This window comes from Pterocles gutturalis, unplaced genomic scaffold, assembly GCF_000699245.1.
Source record: "Pterocles gutturalis isolate BGI_N339 unplaced genomic scaffold, ASM69924v1 scaffold34814, whole genome shotgun sequence".
Classification (NCBI taxonomy): domain Eukaryota; kingdom Metazoa; phylum Chordata; class Aves; order Pterocliformes; family Pteroclidae; genus Pterocles; species Pterocles gutturalis.
The window spans coordinates 18,049-40,963 of NW_010129357.1; the positions used below are offsets into that span (position 1 = coordinate 18,049).

The window sequence follows — 22,915 nt, forward strand, 5'->3', positions numbered from 1 at the left end:
GTATTGATTGCTTCTGAGGCACCTGGCTAACATAAAGATTTAAGGTGTGAATAGTAAGGCTTTTATCTTTTATAAGTTGTACTAATGCTATAAGGTTTCTTTAAGGGGAAAAGGAGCTTAGATAAAGGGTTTATTGTGGTCAGGCTGAAAGGTTATCTAGTATGCCACTTTAAATGGAAAGCAAAAGCTTTGATTCTGGATCTTCCTTTAAGAGTCAAGGGGAAAATACATGTGGTTTCTCTCTGCATCCATCTCAACAGTTTGTGAGAAAATAAATATAGTCCCTTTGTAAATCCTGAGAGTTTTCTCTGCTTTTAGATTGGAAAGGAATTTAATAAAGACAACAAAAGTATGTTTGTGAATATAATCTTAGGCCATGTGACAATTCTCTGTATGAAGAAGCAGAACTGTGTTTTAAATGTTAGACAACTTGTTAGTGTTTCAAACATAATGTTTCTTTATGTAGTGATGTAGCAGAGTCAGTACACAGCAAAACCTTTGTGTGTCTAAACACTTAAAAATTAGGTTGTTTTGTTTTTCTTTCCCCCCTCGTGCCAATATGTAACAGGCCTGCTTTCATTGTTTGTTGTATATTTGCATAGTTCCTCCTGAATACAAGGAGTCTCAAAACATAATTTTACATATTACTTCTTATGTACAGCAGTGGTTCCTTACATCTGAAATTACTTGTTTTTATTTTTCTGAATTGCTTGCTCTGCAGAAAAGTTCCCTTTACCCGAATTGGAGTTGGAATAGGTCTTGTAGAGAAAAACAAAAATTAATTGGATTGTTTGCTAAAGTTAGAAGCCTTTATTTTTTCCTGTTGGAAAGAAGTTGTAGAGAGAGTTCTGGACATGGCATAGAACATCCAGTCTTAAACTGTGAATCCTCCTGGAAAATAATTATCATCTTTAACAAGCTCTGCAGGAGATTTTCATCTTGTAAAGTTTGCATTAGTGTTGAGTTTGGAGTTCAAATGTAGGAAATGTTGGCTTCCTACATGCTGAGTTGCTCTTTGTACATTCAGTCTTACCCCACTTACTATTTCTGCTATTTAAGAATAGGCTGTGCTGATACTTTCTTCATTAAATCTTCTAGATAAACTGAAAGGCTCACTGGTATTTTTTTTTTTTTTTTTCACATACAGGCTCGTGTTATGTATGATTTTGCTGCTGAGCCTGGAAACAATGAGCTGACCGTCAGTGAAGGGGAGATCATCATAATTACAAACCCGGTAAGAAAACTGAGATGGAATCAAGGCTTCAGTGCACTTTCCTGACCTACTTCTAGCAGATGGAAGAAAAAAGGTGCTAGGTGACATCTGAAAGCCCTGGCTACTCTCCTCTGAAGAATTAGCAAATAAAACTAAATACAAAGAATCTTCTGGTAGTTTTATGGAAACAAATGCAGTCATCAGTTTTGGAGGACAGGGACCCTCTCAGATTGTGCCTACGCACTTAAGAACTTGCTCAGCTTTGCTCCCCTCTAAACAAGGTGAGTTTAGAGAGTGGCAAGGCAGAGGAAAGATACCCTTTACATCTGAATGTGTTGTCTTATTTTGTGTGCCTGATGTTCCTCATTTTGCATGTATGTAATATTTCAGGTGCTTGCCACTTGCATTTAAATCTGACATGCCAGCTCCCTTCTTGGTTTTGATTTTCTCAGTCAATGGCTTCAGCATTCCAAGTTTGTTCAAAGAACTTTAGACAAAATTTGTTACTAAATTTGTGTATCCTTTCATAATTAAAGCAATATGGAAAAGGTACAGGGAAGGAGTGGTGAAAATACTATGGTAATACTATTGGGGAGTTCTTATTAATACTTTTGAGCACTGACATTTGATTTGTGTGTACAATTTGAACTTCAGTGCACTTTTATTGTCCTGTATAATTCTTACCCTTGGTAGCAAGATAAGAATTACTTGATTCTGCTTTTGATTTTTGTGTAGTGATATGGCTCAATGAATAGACTTTTATTTTCAAACACATACAAACAAAAAACACCTGATATTGATACCAGGTTTTATTTATTTGGTTGTATAGGAAACATGGGTTCTGCAGAATAAACCAATTCTTTGAAGACCCTAGTCATGTATAATCCTGATAGTTTTTAGTTCGACTGACCTTAAAGATTTGAAGCAGATATTTTATAGAACCAGCACGCTCTTGGATAGGATGCTATGCTGTGGCAGAGGTAACATTTTAAATGAGTTCAAGAGTTTAATGCTGTTTCACAAAATCAGGACTAAATAAATAGCTTTTAAGCTAGTTCTGGTTGAACAAGACATCTGCGTGTTAGGGGAATATACTTAAAACCAGGTAAAACTTGCTTTTATGCTGTCCATGATTAAACTGGGGGATAGATTGCCACAAAGGCTCTTGATCTTTTTTGATATGATAAGTTTAGACAGTGATAGCATAAGTCATTAAAGTCCATTGATGATTGCTCTTAAGTGCAGTGGTGCAAATGTGACTTCTGGCTCCAAATGTCATTGCTCTTGCAGTTTAGCCAAGATAGTTGAATTTATAATCTGGCATGTCTAGCTGTTTCTGTGTTCTTGAGTGTAAGCTTTTAAGTACTTAACAAACTTTCATTTGCTTTTTCTTATGTCAGGAACTTTTTGATCTTTACTGTTTAAAATCTTGAATATATGAGCAGATTTCTCCTTACTATGTGCAGGATTACATAAAATTTACAAGTGAAAGAACAAAATTGTGAATAAGCAAATACATCAACTAAAAAGCAAATTAAGAAAACCTGAAATTTAATAATTACTGCCTAGCATATATGCTTCCAATTTTCAGCTTTGGGTTAGCTTGACCTGTAACTACATGTTCAAGGAATAGCTTTGATTTAAAATGGAACTGGCTCATTTTGGATAATGTTGTCCTGGAAATGACTTTGCTTGACTGCAAAAGGTTTCTTAGTGTATGTAGAATATGTGTTTTTAAAAAAAACAAACAGTAACAGGATGCCCCACTGAGATCAGAGCTGAACTGTGTTAGTTCTTTCCAAACTAATAGTGTGAGACCTGCCTCTGAAATTAAATGTAAACTGGAAAGAGAGTCTTCAGATCTTGCAAGGCATGTGCCTCTCTTAATCTTGAGATTATCCTTAATGTTCTTGTGGGTTATAGCTCCCTCTCATCACACACCTCTGCACCTTCAATAAGTGAAGCAGAGATTTTACATGTGTTACCAATAGCTTAATTCCTTGAGTCTTGTTTCTTTATAATCTGTTGTTTGAAATTAATGCTTTGGAATTGCTATACTGTGTTTTGATGCAGTCTGTGTTCAGACAGGTGACTGTGGTTTCATGAATGATCACAAGTGCTGAAGATGAGCCTTTTTCCCCCTCATACTCATTAAATCTAAAGTCCACAATAGCTGCATGAAACAAGTATGGTCTGAGCAAGTTTGTTCATGGTCATACAGTCATAACTGTATTTCGAACATTGCATTTGACAGCAAGACAGTGCTTCCTCCTGAGTTGTTTAAAGCATGCTGCGGGTTCCATCTAGAAAAACTCTTTCTATATTTATTACCTCTTTTAGGATGTTGGTGGAGGCTGGTTAGAAGGAAAAAACAGCCAAGGCGAGAGAGGACTTGTTCCAACAGATTACGTTGAGGTAAGTGACTGCACTGCTCTGCACTAAGAAAGCAGAACTACTGAAAAGGCCATCCTCTTATTCGCTGATGAGACGGTAATGCTCAAACATACAACTTCCAGTGTTAAAGGTTGGAATATATATAATCTTATTGTAGCAACTGTAACTGGCTTTGGAGACCAGTGTACACATGCCAACCAAAGTTACTGAGCTTCTTAGTGGTTTCCCAAAAAAATGCAACAGGAGGTTGTCTACAGCAAATACCGGTGATCTGCAGAACATGAGCTATTTTGAGTCTGTTTCTGGGTTTGAGGGTCTCATGATCCAGTGAGTGTTTTGTTTTCCTGTTGGAAGATACAGAAGTGAAATGAATAATGCAAGTTTACACTGATGTTGCTGTGGCTGATTTGCCACATGCTTATACATCTGTGGAATGGAACCCCATTTCTGGGACTCAGGACATGGGATCCCGAGTCCAGGGACTGCTCAGCTCATCTTCTTCCCAAGAGCCTTTGCTGTCTCTTTGGGGTGTGCTGATCTGCCCTTTCTTTGAAGGCTGGTGTTGGGGAGGAGGTGGGGATGGAATGGGCATCTCAATGCAAAGGCTGGAATCCAATTCACTCTTGGAGGTCCCAGTGTCTGTATGTCTGCAGGTGCCAGTTAGGTGAAGACTGTGGCTGTAATTCCTGCAGCCTCCTCTTAAGGCATGTGCCTCCCTTCCTTCACCAGTGCTTTGGGGTTTTTTTTTGTTGTTTCTTGGGTGGTGTTTTGTTTGTTGTTTTTGGTGGTTTTTGGTTTTGTTTCTTTTGGGTTTTTTTGTTTTGGTGTTTTTGTTTTGATTTGGGGTTTTTTGGGGTTTTGGTTTTTTTTTTTTTTTTTTTTCAGAAGAGGGGCAGGGGGAGGATGGTTGTTCACATAATCTTTTTTGTCTTCAGTTGGCCAGCTCAAGCTCTCGTAGCTTTTGGCTCTCTAAACTTGCTGTCCCAAACTGATTCTCTGAGTATGGAGTTCCCAGTCTCTAAGAAGTGATGTTAACAGCCTTGTTAATCCTCAGTGAATTCGTAGTTAGGTGTCCACTGCCACAACAGTCTTCCGTGTTACACTGTGATAATGCAAACCAGATCCATCTGTTGTGGAAGTAAATCTTCCAGATTCTCGCATTTACTTCTTGTAAAAGGTACTATTCAATTTGAATTCAAAAAGGGTGTATGCAACCATCTTAACATCTAGTGACATGAATGTTAGGATGATTATATATGATAAGCAGCATAATTCAATTAGTGGAAGCATGAAAAATATTTTGAAACTTTTTCCATTTCAGATTATAACTGAAGGTGCAAAAGATGGAATTAGCTGCGGTAACTCATTAGCTGACCAAGCCTTTTTTGATTCCCTTTCTTCAAATACAGCACAGACCAATGCTGCTGCAAAAAGCAGTATTCAGGTATGTCTCCAGGTTTTTCAGGCACAGTGGGGGCAAGGCAGGTTCTGTTGACATAACTGCTTGCACTTGTGCTGTGCCATATTTGTGAACCCTCATAAAAGTACTAATTAAAGTAATTGTACTTTCATTAGGGAACACTTTTGTTGAATATTAATGGTATAGGTGCCTGTTCAGCTACTGTCCCTGCTGGAAAAATTAGTATTCTAACACTTTTTAAAATAGAGCATTTTTATTCTTTCCAGGCTGCAATCATGTAAATCTTGGACTACATGAGTCTCTGTTTGTACCTCAGTTCTATATAAATGCACTCTTAGCAAAGTTACTTTATTTTCAAGTTACTTGTGTTAGTATGCTAACCTTTCTAAGGAACTATAACTTTTTTTTTTTAATATCTACTACAATTGGGTGGGCCATGCATCATCAGACAGAGTGAATGGAGATATATATTTTTCAGAATTTGAGTAAGAGTTGTTTCTTTGATGAAAAAAGATGAAGCAAGTTAATGTGTTGTCCTGAGTAGAGGCTGACTTTGCTTTTTCTGGAAGGATGTTTTTCTTATTTTCTTTTTTTTTTTTCTCCCTTCCTTTTCTCCCCTGCTTTTATTTGTTGCTTTTTGCCCAGTGTGTCGGTTCATTAAGCAGTAAGTATTTCGTCTCAGGTTAGATATCTGAAGACATACATTATCTTAAACACAAGCTGATTATTATGGTCTACAGACTGCTGCATGTCCCACATGTAGGAAGAGTTAAACATTTCAAAGTCCACAGGTCAACAGAAGAACAAAATCTGCTTGTTCCCGACAGCGGCATACAAAGGTCTTGCATGTTGGAAAATAAATTATTTTCTTATCATAGCAGCTGGGGACACCGCTATATTAAATATCAGTTATTAGTTTTCTTAATTGTAACTTGCAACACAGGACTTTGACATGAAGTGAGATCTCTTGGAAACTGTACATGGGGCATTTTTGTATGACAGGGAATGTAACAGTTCATTGACTGTATAGTGTTTGATTTGTGTTTCCTTGTATTCGATGGGGGAATGCCAGAACCTCCAGACCTCACTGTGACTGTTTCACTGTTTATCACTAACTTTTTTTTTTATTGATGCTTGGTTAATACTTAGGTTTAACACAGAACTCTTCAAATGCCTTATAACTTCTTATATCAGGCTGAGCCAAAAACATTGATTGTCGGTTCATTTTCCCTCAGGAAAACTTATAGTGATTTTGAAGGTTAAAGTGGGAACCTTGTTTCTTCTACTCCTTGCCCCATTTTTTTCCTCCTATAGAGTTTCTATCCAAATTTTACTTCTCGGTAAGGTTGAAATATTTGCAGAAGCTACTTCTGTCAAATCCAAGTACTCTCTCTCTCTTCTGAAGGAAGAGAAACATATCACTTAATTTGACCTAGGAAGAATTGCTTACTGACAAAATGAATATACAATATGTTGAATGTTGGTAGAGGCATCTATCAGAGGTTGGTCTGTGCTTAAGGTGCTTGTGCCTGGACAAGGAAAGAAAAAAAAGCCCTTACTTATATAGGAGGGAAAGTTAAAATAAAAGTACCTATTGTATCCTAAATAATAGAGAATTACTATGGCAATCTAGTTTTGGAAGTTGCATTTCTAGAGAAGGGAAAAGCTTGAAAATATGATCACTTTACAGTATAGTTTACACCAGATCAGCAGTACACTGGTCCTGTAGTTTCTTCTTAACAAATTTTGTAAAGGGTTAACTTAGGGCGAACCACATGTCTCGTCTGTTTCAGTGCCTTAAAAGTGTCCTGTTCCTCTCCATTTTACTCCAAACTCAGTGTGAGACAGTTAGGAGATCTAGGGTACCACAGTCTGTTACAGCAAAACTACTAACATTAATAGGAGAGAGAGGAGGAGAGTGTGCATCTGGATGCAGCAGCCAAGGCCATGCAAGGTCTTTTGTTTTCCTGTTTTTCCATAGCAGGAACCATCCTGTTGTGTGGTCAGGATTTTATGTCATAAGTTATTTCCATTTTCTCAAGGTTTTTTTTTTTTTATTTAACTGAATTCAGTTTAGTTGTATGTATTTTCTAGAAAAACAGCAGATCTTGATTTGAAGACTGGTTTCTTCAATTTCTGACTTACATCTGGTAGTTTGTTCCAGTGGCTATTTGCTAATAGGAAATGAATTTGTATACTAAGCAGTTTGGCTTCCACTTTTGACTGTTAGGCCTTTCTCCCAGATCAGAGAGCTCTCTAGTGCATGGCATTTTTCTCCTTGCAAAGTTCTGTGGCTGATTGTCCTCTTGATTAAGAAGTTCTCTCTGTCTGGTGTAAGATACTTTTTCTGCCCTCAAAAAGAAAAGCTTTCTTCTGCAGTCTCTCTTTGATATTGTGACTTGTCTGTAAAATGTATTGCTCCTCTGTACATCACATGATGTCAGACAGGTTTGACGTTGGTGTTCTGGTTTAGAAAAGTCTGATATAGTGAAAGACTGCATTGACTCGTGTAACATTGCATCAGGAGGTTATACTGAGTTACTCATCCCCTGCATACTGTCTTCTCTTTTAGAGCCACTGCTTATAAGAATATGATCTTCTGCTTTGTGGGTATGACCTTTCTTCCTAGATGTATTACTCTGCATTTGATTATTATAACATTTACATTGTTTAATGTGAGCTTGCTCAGGCACTTTGGATTGATCTGTGTTCAGATGCACAGTTGCAAGCAATTGACTTAGTCTTTTCAAGCACTTTCAAGTGACTAGGTCAATCTACAAAGCACTTATTCTTAAATGAAACTTGCATGTTCAGGCGATGGAGAGCGAAGAAAAATGACCAATTAGGTGTCAATGTAAAGAGAATTATGCTGGAGGCTAGCACAGCATAAATGTAGGTTCATAAATGTAGTCTGGGGGACTGTATAAGAAATAGCAGCGTTCCTAATGCTGATGTTTTATGCTATCATATTTTATAGTAATGGGGCGGGGGGAGGGTACAAATTTATTACAAGAAGACTTTATAAAAGCACTTCTAAATAAACAAGACGTTTTGGGATCTTTCTTACTACTACTGTATTGAAGAAATTACTTTCTGTAAACATGAAGTCACTTTTACATGCATGTAATTACACAACAACCCGACCCCACAATTTCAATAAGTCAAAAGATTTTTTTAAATCTTGGAATTCCTTCCGTTCTTCAAACAGTAAGTGAAAAAACAGGTTGTTGTATAGTCTTTAAGCACCAAGCCTTATTAAAAATAATACATCTGTCTGAGTTGAAATGTGTGAATGTGCAGGTTTGGGTTTTTTTTAAGAGACCAGTTAAACCACAGTGTTGTAGTTTAACTGTGTCTGGCATTCAGTGCCAGCGAGCTGCTCGCTCACTTCCCCCCAGTGGAATGGAGGAAACACTCAGAAAGGTGAAAGTGTGGGAACTTGTGGGTTGGGATAAAGACAGTTTAATAGGCAAAACAAAAACTGTGCATGCAAGCAAAGCGAAATAAGGAACTCATTCACTACTCCCCATCTACAGGCTGGTGCTTAGCTGTCCCCAGGAAAGCAGGGCTCCATCATGTGTAACAGTTACTTGGGAAGACAAACACCATCGCTCTGAACATCCCCCTCTTCCTTCTTCTTCCCCCAGCTCTATATGTTGAGCATGACATCATATGGGATGGAATTTAGACTTAGAAGAATAAAAGCAGATAGGAGAACTTAGTGTTACATCTGCCCATAATATTTGTGGTTTAATATCTGAAAAGCCTTTAAAAGTTATTCAACAGAATACAATTTAACCCTTAGTTGACAAAGATGGAGGCTGTTGCATGGCTTTTGTATGGGTCTCGTGCTTTTTTGACCTTGTAGCCCTTGGACAGAGGAAGCAAAGGGAATGAGAAATCTCTCTTTTTTGGTCAATCCACTGTTCCTCTGAGTGGCAGTGCAGGTTGCTAATTTTAGACTGTCATTTGGAACAAGCAGTAAGTACATCAGCACTTGGGTTTTTTCTATTTGATAGAATTGCACATATATATATTAGTTACCTGTAAACTCTTCTGGTATTAGAATAACACTGGCAATAATGGCACTGAAATGAATATGAATTATGGGAGGTTAAACCAAATAAACATCTTGAAACATCTTGAACACAAAGTTTTTAATTTCTGATGAAAAATGAGTGGTATGTTTTTTCTCTTGTAGTATTTCTTTGATGCTGAGTTGCTTCCAGGGGCTGTAGCTACAATGAATATCTTGTTTCACACTATCAAATAGTGTTTCTCATTGCAGTTGACAGAGAGGTGGTTAGCTTGGTGGCATTTGGAGCCTTCATAATTAAAGTATATGTGGAAATACAAGCATTAATGTAAGATTTATTCTGAGTAGTGTTCTCCAACTGTGGGTTTGTTTTGGGGTTTTTTTTGGTGATCGAGACTAGTGCTTCTCAAGTCACAGATGTACTTGCATTTATTTAGCGTATAGTCCAGGTTCACAAACTGCTGTTCTAGCAGTGATGATCCCTCTCCATTCTAAACCACACCTTGTGGTGGTTTTTTATCTAAATTAAAATGTTTTAAAAGTTTTGAACAATATCAGCTTTCTCTTTTAACAGCAGTGTTTATCTGAGTTATTTAGATTTCATCTAAATTAAATCTAAATTTACAACTATATTGGCCCAAACTAGTTGTGCTTATTAAGAAGCTAAACATTTTTTATCTGTACAGTAGTCTCATTAGTGGTTTGTAAACAAACTGTAAACAATGTAGTGCAGCTATTTACAGCTTGTGTAACATGCATGTTTGAACATAGGACAGAAATTATATAAATTTCAGTATACTATATATTTTAGTCTCTATGGTTTCTCTTCCCTTCCCTCTAGAGTTTAAAGTCTAGCCTTTTTTCTCTCTCTGTCTCTGGAGAATAGAAAACTAGTAATAAAAATGTATAAATGAAATTAAAGTGGAGTACTGCCTGTCTGTTTCAGGGTGGAAGTGGATCACCAGCTGTGTTGATGTACGAGCTGTAGATGTGGCTTCACAGTATTTAAGATATGAAAATGGTTCTTGCAGTTAATCATAAGTTGTATTTGTAGAGGAGTTTGTTCCCTTTTCTTGACACTGATTCTCTATTCACTGCCAAGTCTACTTCTGTATAATGACTGTACAGCTCTTCTTAGTTCTGGATGAAATAAGTATCCTAGGAGTTTACGTTTTTGTGAATTGCAGTTTTGTCAGTTAATTCCACTGTGACTTTAGTGAATCCACTTGTGTTTGTGTCTTCAGTTATGTTGCGGACAGAGCAGCAAGGCCCCATGAGTAGTGGGTACAGGAAACAACTAACAGAGACCTCTCATGCTTGTATTGTTTTATCCAGTGGTAAGTGTGAAATCACTTGGGATAGTTTTCTTTCTCAGTAGAAGAAAGATAGGCTGCTGCGCAGTTGAAGGATATGAAAATAAATGGACTATCTTACGCAAAGAAAACCCTTTCCCTTCAGAAAGCTGGGACTTCTGTATAGGCAGGATGAATAAATAGTAGTGAAAACACCCAGGCTGGTGTGCAGGAGCTGAGGCAACTCTTAAGTAATCTGATGTGTAGACTTAAATTGTTGAATGTGCATAAGGAGGACACTAAAGAAGCTATTCCCAGAGCTTTACTTTGTGTCTTTTCCACTCTTTGCAACTTAGTGCTGGAAAGGCAAATTGTCTTATTAAATTTGCATACCATACCCCCCCCAACCTCTGTGAGCAGCAATAAATGCTAAGATTGAAGGAAATAGACAGTGCTCTTATTAAGAGTGCACTATTTTACTTCTGTGGAAATTCTGACATGCCTGTTACATTCTTGTAGCAGCATTTCCATTCTCTGATGTTGCTCTATGTGTGTAGTGAAGTACAAATATTGTCATGGGAAATGTGACTCACTCATGTTTTGGTTGAGTCCAGTTTGTCTTGTTAAATCAGTATGCTAAATTACCTTATAAAATACCCAGGCAGGTTCACCATGGAAGTTACAATTATAGTTGTTTATGGACTTTGGAAATTACTGCTTCCTTGACGAATAAACCTTAACTCTGTATAAATGTGTATGTTCGTAAGATTAAGTGTAAAGTTACCTCTGTGTGTACATAAGTCATCTCTAGAAGGGCATAGTGCAAAAGATATCTAAAAGGAAGTATAAGCAAAACCGGTGGGTTAGAACTATTCAGAAGGAAAAAAAAAAAAAAATACACCCACCCAAATCATGCCCAGAGCGTTTTCTGCTAGTTTGGCTTTCATAATTAGTAACTTCTCGTTCCTGTTACAGATAATGACACTGTAACGTCCTCCATTGCTACGTGTAATTTGACAGCAACTCTGTTTTCCCCACCATCTAAATTGCACTCAGGCTGGTACCAGGAATTTGTGACCAATTCTTGTTTAACTGAAGTACCAGGCAGTGACTTACATATAGTACTGGAAATAGTGGCTTGCTTTGCTTTGAAGTGAGTCGCATTCACACATTAAAAAATAACTGTCCAACATATGACAGTGATTGTACCAATTCCAATTGGTACAATGGCGTTGTCTTGAGCTTTTTTTTTTGTGGATGTCCCAGTGGAATGCAAAGACTTGGACAGCAAGTTGTTAAACTGTAGTCCTGTGATCACTGCTCACCTTCTGCCCCCATAACCTCAGGCAAAATCTGACTATTGAAATGGTCGGTTTCCCCAGTTTACAGTGTTTCCATGCTCTCTTTCTCGTAGCTTTGTTTTAATTTGAGTTCTTATTTCATGAGGTAGCCTCGTGGTCTGGGATTTTGGCATTGACTATGTAAAGAATATTTTAATTTTATAATGGTGACAATCTTGTCAGCCCTCTGATACGTGTTTCTACTTACTTGCACGCTTAGAGTGGCATGTGTGTGTTGCACAATCCCCTTCACCACAGCAGGGGGCTTACTACACTATATAGTTTTCTTTCTGATTTTGATTTTTTTTTTCCTGTTCATTGTTCACTGAGCACTTATTTTAAGGTGGAGTTGTGGGCATTTGTAATTTAAATTGGTAAGCTGAAAAGCCTTAGCTAGTCATACTCTTCAACTCCTCCAAAAAAAAAAAAGAGGTGACAAGGGAAACCCCTGTCCTCTGTTTCTAAACAAAAACACAGAATGCTTTTCCCAAAAAAGAAGGATAAAGCCTTGTTTAATCTTTTTAGCCTGATCCTGGGATGTCTAGAGAACATCAGAGAGGAACAGGGAGTCTTTCTTCTGTTTCTGGCGTTGCTGTGACTGCTACTTGGAAAACTGTCTGAAATTTCTCATCTGTGTTTCAAGAAGAAACTATTAGGGATTGAAATCAGCTCAAGAGAAGACAAGGATATAAAGAGGTGACTTGATTGCCATTTACATGTGCAGGTGTGGGTGACAAAAACCAGAAGACTGAGAGGATGCTGTTGAATAAATGTGTATAGGATTTTTAGTTTCTGGAAGTTGAAATTAAGCAATTTAAAAAAAAATCATTTCCTTTAAGCAGGAGGGTGACACTAGATGTGTTTTCCCTCCCCTTGTCCCATCACTGAGTATTCTTTGCTGAAGTCTGAATTATTTTTCTTTCTAAAAGACCATTCTGTACTTCAAACATGGCTTTTTGTGAGCTGAATCAGGAATTTAGTAGATGGAAATCCTGTGCCTGCACTGTGTAGAAGTAATGCAGCCTCTAGTCCGCTTTCGCTGTGAATAACCTCACAGGTAAGGAAATGGGATTGGAAGTAGGAAAAGAACAAAAAACTGACTGCTCTGATCTTCATGGTAGTAACTCAGTTCTTCCACTGGTGGTATGGGTTTTTTTCCTGAGGAGCATCCAGTGGGTGTGCCTGGGCTGTATGTGGCTTGGGAGCAGGCGAAACCCAGCTCTTTTGCAGGGAGTACTTTATGAAGGGGGCTGGGAGTGGAAGGAAGTGATCTCGCAGCTGAGGAACAAATGGGTTCCTTGGACGGCATTGCTACTGCCTCCTTGTCAGCTCCTTCTAGAGGTCCTCTCCCCTGTTGCTTTTGTGTGTATATCCATAGGAACATACTAGAATGTGAATCTGTAAGGCTGGTTATCCCTTAAAGTCTAGCCCATCTCCACTCTTGCTTTTCCTAGAAGATTTATTTAAGGAGAAAACATGTTTAAATTGTACAATAGAAAGGAAAGCCTTCCTTCAGGAGTGAAAGAAGTGCCCAGGACCACAATGCTAAGGTAATGATTTACCAGGAAGAAAGCTTAGGCATAAGACATCATGGGCATGGCACCTACGTCAGTATCTGATAACATGCACGCTTGCTCTCTGGTAAACACAGCACAGTGAATGCAGTTCTGTGATTGCTGCAGAGTAGGCTTTTAGCCCTTCATATTTTTTCTTGAAGGAAAAAAGTGATTTTCAGGATGACTGTCTCTATTCACTTACATTTTTTAAATGTATCTATTCAGAGCCTGTTATCCAAAGAACCTGAGTTTAGTGTAATGTCTGAGTGTGCCTAAGGCTTTGTCTCCATGCAGGTAACTGAGGCAGCTATAAAACTGGTGAGGTATGTTCGTTCCTGTGAGCTATTCACCTGAGCCACCATGACTTTTCTTGTATTTTATGACATTCTTCTGTGCTTTGTCTGTTCCCAATCCCTCTTCAAGAGCGTAACACTTTTCGTTGTAGCTTTGGCTGTCCTGGACTTCCCTTCGTCTGATCAGGCTTACTTTCTCTGCTCGCTTCTTAAGCATGGCTTCTGTCTCTCAGTGTATTTCAAGGTGTATTTCTTACAGCTGGAGGTCGTAATTTTTGATGGTACAGTTACCTAGATCTTTTTAGGTACTCAGCTTAGTTTTAGCATCTGAACATCATGTTCGTTTTGGCTTTTGTCCCTCAGGAGTAGAGTGGATCTATTTGTCCATCAGGAGCATCCATTAATACGAGGAAGGTGTCTGCCAGAAACAACTTACTTGGCCAAGAAGTCAAGTTTAGCAAGGACAGAGATGCCTCAGTGACTTGACTCAGCTTTACTGTCTATAACTTTGGTTTCTCTGGAAAACAGCAAAGATGTCACTTCCTCCTATTTAATTCATTATTCATTTGGTAAAGATACTGACATTCCACCCCCAAGCTGAGGATTTTCCTGTTGCGGTGGAATTTTTTATCATTCAATTATAATTAGATCTTTAAAAACATGCTAGACTTCTCCCTTCCTCCCCCAGCCCCCCACCAGTAATGATCTGTTTCTATAGCAAGTTTGAGTCTGCCCTTAATGGAAGACTCTTAAAATATTTAGTAATGTGTTCCCTCTGTCTGTTCCCCAAATAGCCTTTTTGTGGTGGTTTTTCTCCTAAAACAGTAGGAGCAAGTAAGTCCATAATGGTTACAAAATGGAAAATCAGCTGCCTTGAAGGAGTTTTTCTTGGAATTTAATCTCTGTGTACTTGTTTGATGTTACCTTGAGAAGCAAAGAGATGCAATGTTTCATTTGAAGGTTGATTAGTTTCTTAATTATGCATAGTATGCATTTCTTTTTGTGCGTTTGCATTTGAGGTTGCTTGCATACTTGGATGTTTAGGTGTACTGTATCATGTTATAGTGACTAAATTACAGCTTCTTGCAAGGACTCTTCATCTTTCTTGTGCAGACTAAAGAGATCAGAGGATTATAAACTTCAGTTACAGAAAACTAAAGGTGTGAGAACATGTGATTTAATCACTTACAAAAGACTTGCTGGCTTAATTAGGGTTTATTCAACCAGAGCTAAGCCACAGAAATGGCTTCTCATATGGAATTTGTCAGCTGCTGGGATCCACAGAACTGCTGACTGGAGCTGAGATTACCCTTTTAATAAATACTGTGTCTTTATTTGGTTCTTCTCAGTGCTATGGGACCTTGAGGATGGCAACCCTTCTCCATGTTTACTGATTTTGGGCTACCACTTACAAGTGTCCACAGTGTGTGTGTATGTAGGCAAACATTTGAAGAAAGATTAAAAGAGACCTGTAAATGCTCTTTGAGAGGTGTTTATATATATATATATATTCCTAACCCATTTCTTACCTTTTTCCCCAGTGCTTTGGAAAGAAATGTGGACCCTTTGGCTGAAAGGAACTGAGTGGGGGTAGCATATCCTACCCCTTTTATAGCCTGTGGGCGATGCACCTAGGGGCAAGAGCTTACTCCAGATCTTTCTTGGACACCTCAGAAGTGAAATTTTCTGATTTGAATAGTGCTTCCATATAGGTATAGGTACGTAGAGATAAGATATCTCAGAAGGCAATTTGAGTAATCCATTTCCCCTTACAGTATAGGGTTCAGTGTATATCAGCAACTGTCTGCAATTTTGGTGATGATCGCTTGACAGTCATTAGTAGTAGTGTACCCAGTGTTAATATTATTGCCTCCCCCTTACTTTGCAGCAGATTTTAAGGGTTCTCTGCCACCCACTCATGTACCAGATTTCACATGAACTACAGAGAAGAGGAAAAGTTTACTCAGCCTTTTGGCAATCATCCCACTTCTGGGCTTCCATTTGCCGGTGATCAGCACAACATGTATTGCAGAAGTATATGCAAATGAATGTTATGCAAACTATTATTTTCTAGGTGCTTGGAGTTATGTTAGGAGCAGGCACGCTTTCCCATGTGGTTGGACCTCAATGTATACTTTTCCTTTAGCAAAGATAATAAACTCTGATGGCGTGTATGTTTTTCTCTTTACATAAACTCATATGAGGTGAACATAATAGGAAGAGTAGGCTGGTGTAAACTACCAGCAGCGTCTTTGTAATTGCTGAGATTAGCAGCATGTGTCGGCTGTCCAAGGACTAAGCAGACCTCAACAATATTGCTCCCTTAGGGAGTAGTGTTCTTCCATCGGTTTCATCCTCAAAAAAGTCCCCCAGACTATCAATGTAGAAACTGTCCACATAATCTCTCTCACTCCATCTGTTCCTAGAGACCCACTGACTTGTGAGTCTTCTGAATGGTGATTTCCCCCCAGCTTGGGGGCTTAGCCTTAATTTCCACCTCCTGGGGTTTCTATACCTAGAGAACAGGTGTTATATGCACCTGTGTCAGCAGCGTTTTCAAGTCTTAGAGGTTTGAGAGTGTGTGAAATCTGACTGTCAGAGGACTTTATTTCAGGAAAAACTAAAACGAGAGCTCTTACTCCTAGGTAGTATCTCAAAGTTGAAATGAGAATTTTTAATGAAAAATGGAGTGTGGAGTAGCTGTACCTTTTTGTGTGTTTTGTGTTAAGAAACAAATGTATTCAATGTTTTTACAGGTAATAATTTGGCTTTTAGTGGGAGTTCTATTAGATTTTCTGTACTGGCAAATGTTCTAAGATTTGTGTAAATGTTATTGTCTAATAGCATTTAATTTATATTAGGCATCCATTTTTGATATGCTGCCTCACGATAAAAATAATGCACTGGCTTCTGTAGGTTTTGAGACTTCCTTTTACAAAACTCAGTTTCTCCCTCTGCTGAACAAGACAAGCTTTGAAGGCTTTGTTTGCTTTCCTTCCCCTTCTCCTTCCTCCTACACTTTGGGTGTGTGGGTTTTGATTTCTGTGGGTTTTTATTTCTTTCTGGCAGCCAGTCTCTGCACTAAGTGTCTGGAGTAGACTGCACTTAACTATTCAATGCTTTTTCAAAGTGTAGTGTTAAAATCAGGGAGCTGAGCAGGATGTTAAGCTGTTAATCCAACTTCCTGACAGATGAACTTGACAAATTGGTGCAGTAGTTAGAGGCACGTCTGCTCTACGCTCTCACTGAGGTTTCCACCTCCACAGTAGCAACAGCAGAAGGGTACGTGTGATTACCTTCACCAGAAGCTTATGCTGAGCAAATAGGTCTACAGGGAAGTGCCAGACTGTTCCCTGGCTGATGTTTGTTTCCTTCCCTCGTCTTCGCTGTGAGTGAGTGCAGCTCTGGCAGGGAAGCTGAACAGGTTGCTGGCCCTGACTCCCTAGCTGTCACACCAATAGTGATGGTGTGGGTGGGCAATTTATGATTTGCTTTTAGTGAGACCACTAATTTGAGTTTGATAAAATAAGCATTAAAAAAAAACCTCAATCTTTGACTTCTGAGTTCTTGTTTTAGATGTGCTAATTAGTCCGTGTCTTTATGTAATTAATAGTTCACATTCATCATACTTGTGGTGTTGGGGTAAAATAATTGCCATGGATAAGAGTGCTTCCTAACACTGTTGAAACAAATAGTTCCAATTTCCCCGAGGAGATGTAACATTCTTATTAGTATGTATTGGTGTCACATTACTGAAAAGCTGATCAGTTCTTCCAGGTGCGTACTGCATTTAAGAGCTGTGTAGCTGGGAATGTAAGATTTGACAGCTGCTGCTAAACCGAACAAGTAAAGTTGTGAAGGTAAACTTGTAGCCTATCAGCAGGAGATCAAAAGCTTTCTTCTTAAAGTACATTGTTGTTGCTTATTTCTTCAGCGGTTTCTTTACTTTTGTCTTTATACAATATAGGCAAACAATGCCAGTGATCCTTGGTCCAGCTGGAATGTTGGGAAGTCTGGGAACTGGGATAATGGAAATGCTGTTGATAGCTGGGCGACGAAACCTGAAAATGCAGCTGGCCAGAGAAACAGTGCTTCAAATAACTGGGAGGCAGCAGCAGCATTTGGTCATCCACAGGCATATCAAGGACCAGGTGTGCTAATAATGCTCTTATTTTTGTATAAATTAGAGTAGGTGGACAGTAGAGGTAAGAGTTGCTTAGTCTTCCATAACTATAGAACATGGCTTTTGTAAAAAACAAAACAAAAACATCTTCCTAGTAGCACATTGTCACATGTGTAAACTGGACACTAAAATAATAGTTTTTTAAAATAAAATTAAAATAAATCAGATCTACAGCAACAGGCACATCAAACTTGTATGGAACTCTGGCAAGCCAAAGTCTTGTGTATACACAATCTATTTTCAGGCATGTTGTTCAGCTTGCTTCACTGGGACTTAAACACCCTTGGATTTGTGCCCTCAGGCCTGTGAAGAAGTAGTTTCTTAAATCCTTAATTTTAGGAAGTGGCTAGCCTTTCAGAAGGCTTCTCTACCTTTTTGTAATAAAGGCCTAAATTAAGAGAATTCGTAACTGGTGAATGCTAACATGCAGGCTATGAATATGAAACACTACTGAATTAATCTTAACACACCAGCATCTCTTCTTTTTTTATTTTCTTTTTCCCCCCCTCTACCTCAATGGATTTCTAGTGCAATGTTTTGCACATTGTATTTGGTGGGGATGGTTGTGAATGAGGAGGAACCATAAAATAGAAGGCTGAACTAGCTCTTATATATTTACTTTGTTGATTATTTGTGTATGAGTGCTGAGGTAGCTGCTTCTGCTTTTAAAGAGAAAATATTTAATGTTCTCCTTTCCCTACCGCTTTCTCCCCTCTTGTACTTCAGCAGCTGCTGATGACGATGATTGGGATGATGACTGGGATGACCCAAAATCAACTTCACCGTCTTATCTTGGTTACAAGGAGACTGAGGCATCAGAGGCTGGAGGGATCCAGCGTGGAAATTCTCGTGCAGCTGCTATGAAGTTACCACTTAACAAGTAATGAAAAATGCAGGGCAAATGTGTATATATTGAAGAGAATTGGAATTAGTCAAGATGTCTAAAAGTGTGACCATGCAACCTTCTTGAAATATGCACTGTAAATATTACATTTTGAGGTGAAAGTGGAGATGGATTTGTAGCTCAGTCTTCTCCATGTGTGATCAGAGAACAGATCCAGGAAAGCGTGGAAGTACATGACAAAGCTGTATAATTTTTGGAGGTGTTATGCAGGCAAATGACACTTTTGCAAGGTCTGAAAGACCTCCTGTTCTTTAAAATTTAACTCTCTTTAACATTGTGTGTGCTTAGTGAAGATGAAAGGTGATGGATGTCTTATCCATACAGCGAGACTGATTAGATGTGCCACCCCAGAGTTTGTGAGCAATCTGAGTTGCTAGAAGTGGGGGAAAGTTCTGCTCTCCTGTGTCTGTGTATCACCCGGTTTGATTCTTGAGACACAGAAAGCTTGATGAATTTTTTTTTTTTTTTTAGATAGAAATCTTACAATAACATGAAGCTTTGTAAGGGTTATACTAGCATTATCTCATGTTCTAACTTAATGTTTGTGTATTCTAAAACTACTGTTACTCTGAGAAGCTACTGTGTGGTAATCTTGAAGTGGATGAAAGCAGAGTAGAAAAGAATTGTAGAATAACGGTCTCCTTGGGTAGGTAACTAAAATTAACACCTAGTCATGCAGAGAGACAGTTGATTTTGCTCATTAGTAGAGGTTTTGTCAAGGTTTGCCTTTGCATCATTGGGGCATCTACTTGTTTCAAACCCATTTAGTATAACCAGCATAAACATACTTTATTTAAGAGTGTTTCTTGTCTGTGAACTAAGTCCTGCTTTACTCTGCGTGTTTCTGCAAGCAGACAGTAGCTTGGTGGTACATGAAGGACTAAGTATCTTCCTACTGAGAAAGAGAACCACCATTTGCTATCTTTAAGACTTCTTAGAGACTTTAAGGCCATTATAGCGATGTTTGTGTGTTTTGTCCATCTAATTAATGGATCAATTAGTTAACATAACTCTTGTTTAGAAGCACTTGATAAATCTGCAGTTTGTCGTTCTTTCACATGATGGGATTCTCAGAGTCCGAAGCAGCAGGACGGTGTGCCTGAGTGCCTGGTGTGTGCATTTCCAGAGAGGGTGGACTGCAGGGGAGGGGCAGAGATTACTTTGGGTCCTCCTCTTGTGTTTGCTCTGATGGGCTGCAGAGCACAGATAGCTACTCTGCCATGGAAGAGGGGGCCTGTTATTACACAAATAAAAGCTGTAGGTCAGTAGCTAAAACATTCCTGTTTTTTCAAGGCAAATAGTTGGTTGTTTACGTAATCCACATCAATTCTTGTCTATACTTGAGAAATAGTAAGGGTTTTTTTCCTATGGTGGCAGGTAATTCTGCATATGTCAAAGGAACAAAAATACAGAATAAACTTATCACTTTGTTTTATTGTTAGATTTCCTGGATTTGCAAAACCTGGGATGGAACAGTACCTGTTGGCAAAGCAGCTAGCAAAACCCAAAGAGAAAATTCCTATAATTGTAAGCTGGGGCCATGTGTGTAGTTTTTGTGTGGGGGTGATGTGGCTTGTTTTGGGGATGGGGTGTGTGTGGTTCTTTTTGTGGGGTTTGGTTTTGTTTAGGTTTTTCTTTTTTAATCGTCCCCACCCTTCCTTTTTTCCCCAACTTAACTTTCAGCCTCAGGGTTGCTATATGTGTTTGAGTCAGAAGAAACTGATACTGAACATATAATTAGAAATAGAACTGTCATAATAAAACTGTGTCATGTTTAAGTATTTTAAAGTTGTGATAGACTACAGTTGTGTATCATTGAGGGATTTTTTTTCAGGGTCAAGTCTTAACTCCTCTTTTCTTCTAAGCATGCTGATTATTTTTTTCCCCCAGTACTTTTTTTTTCTCATGCTGGATCTGCATCACTTGTGATCACGAGAATAAGCCTTTTTGGACCTGGGAGGCAGAGCAAATGCATTACACTGTCTATTAGTTATCTACATAGTTGTCTAATACATAGGAGCTACACTTATAAAGATTTGCAATATTCAGTCATGATGGTCAAGTAATTTTCTGATCAAAATACCAAACTCTTCTACATACATGCTGTTCTAGGGAAATGTGGTTGAAGTAGCAATCCCTAGAATTCACAACTCCTTTGCTGTTTGAGAAAAACTGTAAAATATACAATAAGATAAACACAACTGTGGTCAATTATCTCTGGTTGCAAGAAACCCCTCTATTTCCTGACTATCAAGCTCTCGCTGAAATCAACGGAAACTTTCAAGAGAAAGTATTTGTCTTCTTGTTTGCAGCTGGTACGATGTGATGTATTTAAAGATAAGATTTGCAATTTCTTACAGATTGGTGATTATGGCCCAATGTGGGTTTATCCTACCTCTACATTTGATTGTGTGGTGGCAGATCCGAAAAAAGGTTCTAAAATGTATGGCCTCAAGAGCTACATTGAATATCAGCTGACCTGCACTGTAAGTGTGTCTGAAGCAGGACCTTTTCTTTCACAAATATGGGTAATTTGTTCATATAAATAATACAGTCTGTGTGACTTGATAACCGGCTTGTAAGAGTAAGTGGTAGTTGTCACACTTTCTTCCCCAAAGAGTTGCCTTGTTCTAGCATTTCAAGTTCTTCTGTAATTACAGATTCGAGGCTCTAAATCATAAATCTTATTTACATGTATTTACTATTCTGGTCGCACTTGTTTCATGTCACTATCTGTAGATACCTGTCAAAATTCAGAGTTGTGTTTCTTTTACAGAACACTAATCGATCTGTCAACCACAGATACAAGCACTTTGACTGGTTGTATGAGCGTCTCCTGGTTAAATTTGGATTAGCCATTCCAATCCCATCTCTTCCAGACAAGCAAGTAACAGGTAATTATTCTCAGTTGTGAACTCATGGGATGGGAAATAAGGAGGTCACTTTTTTCAAGTTTTTCAGTTATTTCTTACTGGGTTTTTTCCCATTATGTTTAAAGAAGGTGTCAAAAAAAACCCCCCAACCTTTCACCATTCAAAGCTTACAAGTTGTGATGATACATTGATAATAAAATATCAGCACTAAGAGCATCATTTCAGAACTCAAGTATACTTAGCTAGTCCAGTGATTTAAAAAAAAAGATATTAAAACCAACCAACCAAACACTAGTTACTACGGAAGAGTATTTATTATTGGAGACAAGAGATAACTACTTATGTTCCGTATTTGATGGTTGTCTGGAAAAACGGTTTTGTAGGGTTTTTTTTTTTTTTTTTGGGGGGGGGGGCGTGGCTAGGAGGATGGTGGTGTTTTTTCTTTTGCATTTGATTGTAAATGTGCTATGTTGTAGAAGCTCTGAAGCAAAGCTCTTGGAGGAAAGAAATCATCCCCTGACAGACTGGGGTTTTTTTGGTCACAAGTAAAATGTTGACACTGTCTCCCCCGTTACTGCATTTCACACTTGATTTAGAAATCATCTTTCATTTGTATACCATTCTGCTCTGGTTTGATGTCAGTTCAGCTTGACCAAACTCTGAAGCTTATAGAAGTCTTTTGTTCTGACCTCAAGAAAAGTGAGATTGGAGCCTTTAAATGCACATAAGTTCAGTCATTGCAATTGAATGTGGCAATGCCTGTGTGTTTTCACTAGTCTCTGGCTTCCTTTCTACAAGGGTGTGCTGGAGTGCATGTGAGGAAAAGAATGAACACCTGTATAGGAGGAAAATGCGTTACTTTTGCCTATTTCCAATTGTATGTTTTCTGTTAAGATTTTTATACAGCTTTTAAGACAACCAGACAAAGTCAACATGTTGCTTAAACATGTGCATTGGGACTAAAAGGAAACCAGAAGACCTGATGGGATCTCTAGATTTTATTGTAACTGTATTTTAAGAGTCGAGAGTTTGGCATCACATTTAAACCTTGCCTGTGGATTTCAGTCTTCCAGAGTCTGTGGGAGAGGATAACTTGTCTCATGAAAAAAAAAAAAACAAACCACACCACCACCAAACAAAAACACACAAGCAAAAAACCTCCATGCCTTTCTCTCTTTTTTGAAACGTTAGGGGGAAGTCTGAAAAAGTGGTGCTTATTTTTCATTGTGTTTAAGAGACTTCTTTCTGAAGACTGTCTAGAAAGGTATTTCTGTCCATTAGTCTTGGCAAAGCAAAACCTTGTAAATAGACTTTGCTCAGGATCATGATTTTGCTGGTGATTATGTGCCTAATGACCTAATGATGTAACTTCCACATGTTACTGTTCCTGTTGCCTTGCATTCTTTATGCT

The 22,915-nt window shown here is 38.4% G+C and overlaps 1 protein-coding gene across 1 annotated transcript in view; it reads left to right on the plus strand.

Annotated features, from left to right (window-relative positions):
* Positions 1–1,151: 1,151 nt before the first annotated feature.
* SNX9 (sorting nexin 9) overlaps positions 1,152–22,915 on the plus strand; it is a gene marked incomplete at its 3' end in the record, with an annotated part of 23,063 nt that continues 1,299 nt past the window's right edge. Inside the window, exons 1-8 of the mRNA XM_010079926.1 lie at positions 1,152–1,234; positions 3,554–3,628; positions 4,929–5,051; positions 17,512–17,695; positions 18,454–18,607; positions 20,074–20,158; positions 20,992–21,117; positions 21,408–21,525. Of these exons, the coding sequence (XP_010078228.1) occupies positions 1,157–1,234; positions 3,554–3,628; positions 4,929–5,051; positions 17,512–17,695; positions 18,454–18,607; positions 20,074–20,158; positions 20,992–21,117; positions 21,408–21,525 (943 nt within the window). The remainder of the gene's footprint in view (positions 1,235–3,553; positions 3,629–4,928; positions 5,052–17,511; positions 17,696–18,453; positions 18,608–20,073; positions 20,159–20,991; positions 21,118–21,407; positions 21,526–22,915) is intronic.